Source organism: Cryptomeria japonica, chromosome 3 (assembly GCF_030272615.1).
Source record: "Cryptomeria japonica chromosome 3, Sugi_1.0, whole genome shotgun sequence".
NCBI lineage: Eukaryota > Viridiplantae > Streptophyta > Pinopsida > Cupressales > Cupressaceae > Cryptomeria > Cryptomeria japonica.
Genome location: NC_081407.1, coordinates 941,805,760 through 941,817,601, shown reverse-complemented (window position 1 = coordinate 941,817,601; position 11,842 = coordinate 941,805,760). Strand labels below are relative to the sequence as shown.

The following is an 11,842-nucleotide window of genomic DNA, read 5'->3' as shown; positions in this document are numbered from 1 at the left end:
TAGAGCTTTACAAAGATATCATTCACAAGGGAAGTTTGGTCTTTATTTTAGAATTTCATTGCTATATCTTGGTATGGGAGATTGTTGATTGTCTTCTATTGGGGGAGACTTGTATAACATTTATTGGCACTCGGATGTTTTTCACATCAAGTGTTGCCATCAATGCCAAACGGGGAGATTGTTGGCCATTTGGAGGATTTGATTTGTGTTGCATTGATGTTTGTCATTGATATCAACACTAGCTATTTTAGTTGTTTTACTAGTATCCTTCTGGTCCCGGTAGGTTGTTTGGTTTCTGGTTAGTTTAGATCCGGTATGATTCGGTATGTTTGGGTTATGAAATTGTCTTACTCATGTTCATGTTAAGTCAGTTGGTATTGATCTAGTGATCAGATGCTATCCTGTATGCTGGGAAGCTTGGTTTGTTGTTTCAACGAGGGTTTCACCAACATAACTTTCTTGAAGATCTTTGATGATATGCATAAGTGGTGTTGGTGCGGCTTCTGGTGGAGATTTAGGATGCTGATGGTGATCATGTTCAAGACTTAGTTGATTGGGATTATTGCTTTGGCATGTGTGGACCTATATTGAGTCTCGGTATTGTCTAGGTTATGGACTGACCTAATGTAACGTGTGGATTGGACCTCTCGATGTGTTTCCAGGATGTCTTATGGGTTGGCTATTATTTTTTTGGTTTCAGGCCGACATGTTTTGTAATTATGTAATTGTTTTATTGTCTGGTGGCCAACCTTATTGTTTATGGTCAAGGGTTTGTATATATATGATGTAAGATCTCATTGTCAATCATATAGGAAATGATATAGGAATGGGATATGGATATGTAAGGAGCGAATAATGTAATAATCATTTAGGCAGAGGATTTGGTTGATCATTGGTGATTGAGTTGGGTTTATGTAAGAGGATTAAGTTGTCTTCTATTGAGCTTAACCGAAACTGTATTGAGGCTTAGGAGATTCTATCTTTGCAGTTCATTCATTTCTCCGGATTGTAGTCTAGATTTCTTTGTAGTCAGTGAGACTCCTTTTGTGATGAGGAGTGCGCTCTACATTGTTGGCCTTCCTGCAAGTGAAGACCCCTCAATTGTAATTCACATACTTACTGCAGAAGTATTATCTGACTGTGGGTAGGCTTCCCACCGTGGTATTTCCCTTTACCGGGTTTTTCACGTATAAATCTTGGTGTCATGTGGATGGTATTTATTCTCTGATTGTTGTATATGCTTAATTGGTTTATCTACTATTTTGATATTTGGTTTATGCATTCCGGTATTAATCTTTTGTGTTCCGGTCATAAAGTTTTAATTGTTTAAGGTTTAGTTAATCTAGTGACAACTGATTCACACCCCCCCCCCCCTCTAAGTTATCTTCTGATTATTTGATCTATCTAATAGATATAACAATAATATCATATTTCAAGTATGTATGCCCTCGTATTTGAAGCATCTCCCTTCCAATATCATATTTATACAAATTAAATTTATGCTCAACAATATAGTGTTTAAATAACATACCTTTACGATTAATTTAATTAGAAAATAAAAATAAAAGATATATATAATTCTTATTCATGACAAATAAAATTAAATAATTTTTTAAAATTATTACTTTAAAGATAGAATATAAAACTATTGTATAAAAACATATAAAATATTAAATCATATATTCACTATTGGATATTGAGAACAACTAGACAAACTATAATAGACAATGTCAAAGACTAACAAAATACTATATCAAATTTTTATTTAAAGCATAAAATTTTATTTCTATCATTTTTATTATGGATATTACTAGTAAAGAAAGGGAGTGTATATATATATATATATATATATATTAGCTAGAATGCTTGTTTGGGGTAGGCATAGGTGAAGAGCTTTTCCCAAATATCTTTAATTTTCCATTATTCTTCTCAATCTCGCAGGAGTACCAACCAACCTTTGTTCCTTTCAAAAGGCAGATTGGCATACACACCCATATCATCTTCAACTTTAATTATCTTCAAGTCTTGAACGAAGGAGGACTCTCTTGTAAAAACACTCAGAATTATCCACTGGCATTCGCTCTCAAACTTGACGATTACCTTGTACTCTTCCATGGAATATTTATTGCCCAATCGTATGACGTCCTGGTAGGAAGAGGATTATGTTTCTCTGCTGAGCTTTCACACAAGAAGACTAGCATAACTGCGGCGCAGGATCTCACCTCTTCTACTCCAAGTTGGCACGCCCAACAACTTGGGAACTCAAGTACAGAGACTGGAAACATGAAAGAAGATATTATTGAGTTCACTTCTCTTTCATCACCAGCCACAGTCAAAGTTATACTGGATACCTTTGAGGGCAATCTCTGAAATAGATAAGAATATCATTTAAAAATCTGTCTGTGTTGATTATACCAAATGAGAATTCATGTCATTATATGGCTTGGAAAAGAATTACCTTTAAACAGTTAATGCCTTTCCAAACACCACTATGACAGGCTGCAATTTGTATGTCTTTGAGCAGTGAGAAACACTCCAGTACTTCCATCTTTGTGACCACACAGGCTTTCCAAGGAAGTCAGTTGTGAGAGATCCTCAAGCTCGTGCAAATCCAAACACCCACACAGATTGAGGTCTCTAAGCTTTGTTAAATTAGAAAGCCCCGATATCTTTTTCAGTCTATCACACAGGTACAGCCTTAGACTCACCAATGTTATTGGCAGCCCTTTAACCTCCTCTAAATTTACACACCCTACAACTGTAAGAGTTTAAAGGTTGGGGCACGCGTTTTTACCAATGTAAAGCTTCACTATTACGTTTGTGTAACTCAAATTTATGAATTTAAGTCCAGACATAGCATAGTGAGAAGGGAATGAATATGGTTTACTGGACAAGCCTGCACTAATTTATTCATCTCCCGCCGAAAGTATGACATCCCCAGCTGGGCTACTTTGAACAAACAATTCCACAAGATTACTTAGATGTACAAGTCCCTGGGGTAAAAGTTGTATGCCAGTAGTGTTTAAAATTAAGTACTGCAAATTTTTCAGTTGTCCAATGGACTCCGGCATGCAGCTGAGCTTTAGGCAGCCCCTCAGAGACAATGACTTTAAAAAGGTATGCTTCTCCAGGGAAGTGGGTGATGATGCAATCGCTGTGTTTTCCACTTCTACAACTTTTAAATTGCCCAGTTCTCCCATGTCTACGGGTAACTCTCTCAGAGTTGAGCAACGCAAGTAGAGATTTGTGAGAAAGCTTTGAGATGTAATGTGGGTGGGTAAGCTCTTTGTTGGTTTTAATTACGGTGAAGAGCGGATTTCAATTGCCTAAGACAACATTGGAATCTGTCTTAAAGGGCTGGTCCTTTTAGCCTCTCCCCTAGCGTGTGGGGCTGGGCCCTCTTTACTATGTGGCATGCTCAAATAAAATAGGGCCAGCCTCTTAAAAGGACACGCTACATTAAATCAAAAGCTAAAATATCTTTGGCCCCAAATACCACATTCTAAAGCCGATCTAATTAAGGATAAGATGGATATAAATAAAGATGCAAATTAAAACATTACATACACTTGCAACACATACATCAATTGTGAAATTCAGTCTGCAACCAGTTAATGTGAAATACATCAGAAAGGTGTGAATTCATTTCCAGTCAAATGCGAACTTTGTAGCTCCTCCTTCATTGTCATCTCTGCTGTTGAAAGTAGAGGTGTTGGCCCTGCATATTATCTCAGAACTGTAGCAAACTTGTGAATGCTGAAAGAACAGATCTGATTGTTGATTCATCCACTAAGGAGAAGTGCAGATCTTAACAACAGACTACAGACCTATTGTTGATTGATGAAGACAACCTAAGAAGCAGCTTGTGTGCTGACCTAAATGTTGAGTGAACTCCTTCATCAAATCCCTAAGGGATAAGTTGTAATCAGAACATTATGCTTAATACATAATCAAATCCGGAGATCTTTCTTGTTGGGTTTTTCCTCCTAGGAGGTTTTTTCAGGGTACTTGTGTGTTGTGAGTTCATTTTGTTCATTTCTCTACTTATGCTTAATTCTGGAAAATCCTAACACTAACAACAATCAACATTAATCTGAAAATTTAGATAGATTTCTATCTTCTAGGTATTGTATTAATCTGAAAGTCTAAAAATTAACATGGTATCAGAGCTATAGGCTAGATCAACTTTCAGATTTCAGAATTTAGTACTCTTTTATTTCCAGATTGTTGTCTCATTCCCAAGTTAGGTCAATGGGGTTGAAAGTTGAAGATAGGCTCGATGGAAATCTCAACTTTGTTGCATGGAGGTTCACATCATGGTTTTCCTAGAGGAAGAAGATCTTCTTCACTTCATAGAAGAGAAAGAGATAACTGAACCTACAGATGCAGCTGAGCTAAAGCAATTCAAAAGGAATGTTGTCAAGGCCAAAAAGATCCTTATTGATTCAGTTAAAGGTCACCTAGTCACCTCCATTTCCTTATTTACTACAGCAAGAGATATATTCAGTCATCTACAAGGTACTTATGAAATCAACAATCTTAGTAGGGCAATTACTTTGAGGCAGCAATTACTTAATATCAAGATGTCAAAAGAAGATTTTGTTATGTCTTATTTCTTGAGGATTTCATAACTAAAGAATCAGCTAGGTACAATTGGACATAACATGGAAGACAAGGATCTTGTTATGATTACTCTAAATGGTCTACCATACTCATGGGATTCCTTTATTCAAACCATAAGTGGAAGAACTGAATTACCTACCCTTGATCATCTTAAGAATGACTGCATTCAAGAAGAGTCACATTTTATCACAAGGGGACAGCTCAAAAGTCCTCAAGTGAATGATCAGCATGTACTTGTTGCCCAATTCAAGAAAGGTGGTCATTGGAAGAAGAATAATCCTAAGAGGAATAGAGACTTTAGATTATCAAATGCTCAGAATACTTGGAAGAAGCCAAGAGAAATCTCTCGTGTTCGGTGCTTTAGATGTGACAAATTTGATCACTATGTTAAAGAATGTCAGAATGAACCTCCGCAAAGAAAATCCAACCTAAATGAAGTCTCAGATCAAAACAAGGACTTCTTATTCATTTCTGCCCTGTCATGTAGCATTCTCACAAACAGTAACACATGGTTGATTGATAGTGGTGCTTCCAGACACATCACATGCTATCGTGAGCATCTTTCAGACTTAATAGAGAAAGATACCAGTCTACATGTAGTAATTGGTAATGATGCTAAATATTCGGTAAGAGGTTCTGGCACTACTTCTCTGAATTTAGATTCTGGTATTTTTTTTCACCTTAGTGATATCTTATTTGTTCCTGGAATTAAAAGAAATTTAATTTCTATTTCTTCTCTAGAAGATAAAGGTTATCAAGTTGTATTTTCCGAGGGTAAATTCCTTGCTTGGTCTAAGAAGGCTAGTTTTAAATCTGCTCGTGTAATTGGAAATAGATATGATAGTTTATATAAGCTCTCTGCTAACCCTATTCAAGCCCTCATTAATGAGGCTCCTGAATCTTGTGAGCTATGGCATAGAAGACTTGGACACTTACAATTTCAAGCACTTCCCTCCCTTGGAAATGTTGTCGAAGGTATGCCTAAACTCAGTCAAATTCACGATGACACATGCAAAGGTTGTGCTATGGGTAAAAATGTTAAAAGTCATTTTCATAAAAGTGAAAGTAGAGCTAAAGAAAAACTAGAACTTGTTCACTCTGATTTATGTGGTCCTATATCTGTAGCATCTCCTACTGAATTTCTTTATTATGTAATCTTCATAGATGATTTCTCTAGGAAAACTTGGATCTACTTCTTGAAATCTAAAGAATCTGATGAAGTCTTAAGTAGATTTAAAGAGTTTAAGACATTGGCTGAAAACATTTCTGGTAAAATAATTAAATGTTTAAGATCTGACAATGGAGGTGAGTATACCTCTGGTAGATTTCATGATTTTGGTGTTGAGACAGGAATTAAGAGGGAGTTTTGTGTTCCCTGCAATCCCCAATAAAATGGGGTCGCTGAAAGAAAGAATAGAACAATTATTGAGGCTGCAAAGGCTATGATCCATGATCAAGATTTGCAGACTTTTCTATGGGCTGAGGCTTCTAGAACAACAGTATACATTCAGAATAGATGTCCTCACAATGTTCTAAAGAATATGACTCATGAAGAAGCCTTCACTGGATCCATACCTGACATCGGCCACTTAAGAATTTTTGGAAGTCTTGTATATGTTCATGTACCCAAAGAAAACAGAACCAAGTTGGAGCCTTCCAGGAAGAAAGGAATGCTAGTTGGATATAGTAAATCCTTCAAAGCCTTTAGGATCTACATTCCAGGTCAAAGGTATGTGGAGGTAAGTAGGGATGTTACTTTTGAAGAAGATATTGCATTTAAGAAATCAAAAGGTTCTCCTATTATTGATGAGGCTAATGATAATCAAGATATGAATATTGATACTAACCTTGAGATTCAGAGGGAGTTTGTTGTGCCTCCACCTCAAGAAGTGCATAATGATCCACCTAAGCCTATGGATCCCATGGATGTATCTGGTGACATTGTTGCTAACAAAAAGAGGCCACTTTGGGTGAGAAACACCATTCAAGAAGCTGAAAGATTTGCAACCCCCAGTGGTACCTTCAGAGAAAGCAAGAGACCTCAAGTATTCTCCAACTATGTTGCATTGATGAGCAATCTCATTGATTTTGAGCAATGCAATGTTGAAGAAGCCTTGAACCAACATGCCTGGAAGTTAGCCATGGATGAAGAATATCAGTCAATCATCAAGAATGATGTCTGGGATATTGTTCCTAGACCTAAAGGTAAGTTTGTTGTTTCCTCTAAATGGTTATTTAAAATTAAACATAATGCTGATGGTAGTATTGAGAAATATAAAGCTATATTTGTAGCTCGTCGTTTTTCTCAAAAGGAAGACATAGATTATGAAGAAACATTTGCTCCTATTGCTAGATATACTTCTATTAGAACTATAATAGTCATTGTTGCAGCTAAAGGTTGGAAGCTACATCAAATGGATGTTAAGACTATCTTCCTTAATGGTGTCATTGAGGAAGAAGTCTATATTAAACAACCTGGGGGTTATGAGATTCATGAAAGAGAATCTCATGTTTGCAGATTAAATAAAGCACTATATGGCCTCAATTAGACCCCTCGAGCTTGGTATGAAAGAATTGATAAGTATTTGGTAAGCTTAAGGTTTTGCAAGAATGATGTTGATTTTAACATTTACTTTAAAGTATCTAATGATGAAATGCTAATTTTGGTTCTATATGTGGATAATTTATTTCTTACTGGTAAAGATGAACTCATTATTGGATGTAAGAAAGAATTAGCTTCAGAATTTGAAATGAAGAATTTAAGTCTAATGCATTATTTTCTAGGTCTAGAAGTATGGCAAAGACCTAACGAAATTTTCTTAAGTCAAGGAAAGTATACTATTGATATTCTGAAAAGATTTAGAACGATGGATTGTAAACCTATGTCTACTTCTATGGAATCTAACTTAAAGAAATTGAGTGTTTCTGTAGCTAACTCTGATTTTGTAGATCCATCTGAGTATAGGCAGTTGATTGGATCATTGATGTATCTAGTTAACACTAGACCAGATATATGCTATGCAATGAATGCTCTCAGCCAATTCATGAGCATGCCTAAACATGTTCACCTTGTTGCAGCCAAACACATCCTGAGATACTTGCAATGCACAATTGGCTTTGGGCTGAAGTATCCAATGAAAACTCCAATAACCCTTGAAGGTTACTCATATACAGATTGGGAAGGAAGTGTAAAAGACAGGAAAAGTACTTCAGGCATCTGCTTCAACTTAGGATCTGCGGTGATTTCTTGGGCTTGCAGAAAACAGTCCTCAATGGCACTAAGTACAGCTGAAGCTGAGTACATTGCAACAAGTGTTGCTTCTAGGGAAGCAGTATGGCTTCGTAAGCTTCTCGCTGGGTTGTTTGGACAACTTTGAAAACCCATAGTCATTCATTGTGATAATCAGAGTTACATAAAGATGTTTGTCAATCCAGTGTTCCATGATAGGTCAAAACATGTGGAAACTCATTATCACTTCATTCAGGATATGGTGCAAAGAGGCACTATTCAGCTGAAGTATGTCAGTATTTGATGATCAGATTGCAGATATCCTTACTAAGCCTCTATCCAAAGTGAAGTTTGTGTACTTCAGAGACAGGCTTGGGATTTTGGAAAATGAAAGCTTAGTTGAGAGGGAGTCTCAACCTCAATGATGCATTGTGTTGCATCAACCACCCTCTGCGGGCAATGTAAGGTGGTAGTCTTCTCAGGAAGGAGAGTAATTGTTACCATCCTCTGCGGGCAATGTAAGATGGCAGAAAAGATCCTCACCACCCTCTGTGGGCAATGTAAGGTGGATCCAGTCTATGCTTGTGTGCAAGATGGAAGCTTTTTGTTATGTAATTCTATTCTATGCTTGTATGCAAGATGGAAGTCTACTATGTTCTTATTATGTAATCCATTCTTTGCTTGTGTGCAAGATGGAAGATTTTTGTTATGTAATTCCATTCTATGCTTGTGTGCAAGATGGAAGTCTACTCTGTTCTGATTATGTAATACATTCATTGCTTGTGTGCAAGATGGAAGATAGTGATATTCTGATTATGTTTTCTTCTCTCTAATTAAGAGGGAGCGTTGGTTTTAATTAGGGTGAAGAGCGGATTCCAATTGCCTAAGACAACATTGGAATCCGCCCTAAAGGGTTGGGCCCTTTAGCCTCTCCCCTAACGTGTGGGGCTCGACCCTATTTACTATGTGGTGTGTTCAAATAAAATAGGGCCAGCCTCTTAAAAGGACACGCTACACTAAATCAAAAGATAAAATATCTTTGGCACCAAAATACCACTCTAAAGCCGACCTAATTAAGGATAAGATGGATATAAATAAAGATGCAAAATGAAACATTACATACACTTGCAACACATACATCAATTGTGAAATTCAATCTGCAACCAGCTAATGTGAAATACATCAAAAAGTTGTGAATTTATTTCCAGTCAAGTAAGAAATTTGTAGCTCCTCCTTCATTGTCATCTCTGTTGTTGAAAGTGCGATCTCCATCCAAGTAGAGGTGTTGGCCCTGCATATTATCTCAGAACTGTAGCAGATTTGTGAATGCTAAAAGACCAAATCTGATTGTTGATTCATCCACTAAGGAGAAGTGCAGACTTGAACAATAGACTACAGACCTATTGTTGATTGATGAAGACAACCTAAGAAGCAGCTTGTGTGTTGACCTAATTGCTGAGTGACCCCCTTTCATCAAAGCCCTAAGAGATAAGTTGTAATCAAAAAATTATGCTTAATACATAATCAGATTTGAAGATTTTTCTTGCTGGGTTTTCCCAACGCAGGAGGTTTTCCCAAGGTACTTGTGTGTTGTGAGTTCATTTTGTTCATGTTTCTACTTATGCTTAATTCTGAAAAATCCTAACACTAACAGCAATCAACATTAATCTGAAAATTTAGATAGATTTCTATTTTCTGAGTATTGTATTAATCTGAAAGTCTAAAAATTAACACTCTCCACTCTAATGGATGTGTAGTCTAAGTACTCAAGCATTCTGATATTTCTCGGAATATCTGAGGAGATCATTAAGCAGTCACAAAAGTACAACGACAGGTACTGGAGCTGTATTAATTGATTGAAGGAATCTGGGAGAGTTTTCAAATTACCACAATTAGTCAAGTCAAAATGTCCTAGGTTTGTTAAATAGCTAAAGTTATGTGGAAGCGATTGTAAATCGTAGCAATAACCTAGGTCGAGGTGATTGAGAGATTTCAACTCACACAACTCATCTGGTAAAGTTTCCATTAAACCTGCACGCAAAAGTATCTTTTCCAAATGCTTGAGAAGTCCTATTGATTCGGGAAAACTCTTGAGGTGGTGTACAGAAAGCTCGCGCAACAGTGTGGGAGCCTGCAAGCACAAGTTTTCTCATCGGATAAGTAACAAAGAAGCTTGGATCGCAAAGTAGTTTGAGTATTAAATTAATAGCAGTTTAAGTTCTTTACCTGTTTATGACTCTGCCACAAAGTGTCAAGCTGACAAGATCCCTTTAATAGCTCTAAAACTCTCAACTTTTGCATGGAGAAGTGGGAAGGAATGCTGGTGTAGGGACAATCATCACATCGAAGCCATAGCAATTCTCTTGAGAAATCGCTGAATTCTGTGATAAAAGATTTACCTTGGGCTGCAAGCAGCTTTAATGCGCTTCCTACAACCTGAACAGGGTAGCCTCTCAGCATAGTTGAAACACCACAAATCTCCAACACCTGCAACCAGCACGCCTTCCATGTCGACATTCATTCTTTCGCTTGCATATAAATCTGGAGCCGGAGATGTACAAATTCCTCGGACCTCCATAATTAGTCCCACAATTACGATAGATAAAAGTCCCGAGAAACAATTAGTTTAATACTAAAGAGATTCTAGGAAAATGTTGAGTGTTTTTTTTGTAGAAAGTTAAAATTTAAGAAATGTTGGGTTCTCCATTGTTCTATTATTTTTAGTTTGAACAATTAATTTGTAAAATTCTGTTGGAATAGAGAGCAGAAGAAACAACTCATAAGAGATTATATACAAATCAATTAAAGATGGATTGATATGTCTAATTAGAAAAATGTTTCAAATATGTTCAAAATATTGTATACTTGTCTATTAGAAAAGATATCAATCAAGCAAGGTTTGAATGTTTGACATGATTGTTTGTTATGACTCAAAGGAGGTCATTGTCTTGTTATATGTTATAAGTGAAGCATGTATATTGATACTAGGTACCCTTTCATTGGAGAACCAATAAATAATGGAGAAAAACATTTGGAGTTTTGTATAGCTGGAAAACATCTTCATAAAGATATTGGAGAAATTTGAATATCTAAGACACAATTTGGGATTGTGATGCAGCTAATGGTAGAAATTAGTTGGAAAGTTGAAATAAACTATTAAATTCTCCCACCAACAATCAAATAACCACCATGATAAAACAAAATGGTTAAAAAAATTGAATTGTTTCAAGATATAAATTTACTAGAGATCACATTTGATCATTCTATAAAGTTGTAAGAATTTAAAAAGATTGTCTATATTTTTTGGCATGAGGCAGCTTGCAATATTAAACATTCATGATTGCACTAAGCTCAACCTTGATTAGCTATGAAGATTTGAAAAACTACTATCAATAATAAGAAAATTATTTATAGAATATATTACTCAATGACTTGCTATTTTCACAATTTAGCCATTTTAGTCAGCCTTCTCTTAATTCATTTTGCCACAATTTTCTCTCTTGCCACAAGAAATTCCATTATAGAATCAAAGCCATGCAAGGATAGATATCATCCATTGTAGAGGCATGAGATTTGTAGTTGGAACACTTACTATATGTGGAACAAGCAACAATAATATTACTATTAAAAGAGGATGCTAGATGCTAGCTATAAAATGTGTTTGGGATTTATTCTTAAAGCAGAATTGCTGTGTGGATCATAGAGATCTCAATTTAAAAAGCTGTAATATCAATTGTAGGGATCATTGCTAAACTTAAAAGTTGTAGCTTTGATCATAAAGATTATCACAATATCTATGAAGTTTTTAAATTGCAAATAGTAAATGATTAACTAAGTAGCTTTGATTATGGAGATCATTATTAAATCTAAAAATCTATAGTGCTGATCATAAATATTAAGTTGAGTATTATCTTTAGAAAGTTGAGTGGTGGTGTCGACTTTGAAGAATTCCATCATTAAATGACAAGTATTTTTCTTTTGTTACTTTAC

At 35.9% G+C, this 11,842-nt stretch overlaps 1 protein-coding gene across 1 annotated transcript; it reads right to left on the bottom strand.

The window, feature by feature from the left end:
- Positions 1 to 9,572: 9,572 nt before the first annotated feature.
- Positions 9,573 to 10,369, bottom strand: LOC131874438 (uncharacterized). Its single transcript, XM_059217815.1, has 3 exons — positions 10,079 to 10,369; positions 9,854 to 9,983; positions 9,573 to 9,718 (listed from the first exon to the last, which is right to left on the bottom strand). The coding sequence occupies exons 1-3, from the start codon at positions 10,367 to 10,369 to the stop codon at positions 9,573 to 9,575; spliced, it is 567 nt and encodes a 188-aa protein (XP_059073798.1).
- Between the last annotated feature and the right edge of the window lie 1,473 nt (positions 10,370 to 11,842).

Bases quoted from the DNA above. Each gene is read 5' to 3' on its own strand.
- LOC131874438 (XM_059217815.1), bottom strand. From the start codon at position 10,369: ATGTCGACATGGAAGGCGTGCTGGTTGCAGGTGTTGGAGATTTGTGGT. The intron at 9,984-10,078 runs GTAAAGAACTTA...TTGTGCTTGCAG, and splicing joins TGTGGCAGAGTCATAAACAG to GCTCCCACACTGTTGCGCGA. The intron at 9,719-9,853 runs GTGAGTTGAAAT...AAACTCTCCCAG, and splicing joins AACTTTACCAGATGAGTTGT to ATTCCTTCAATCAATTAATA.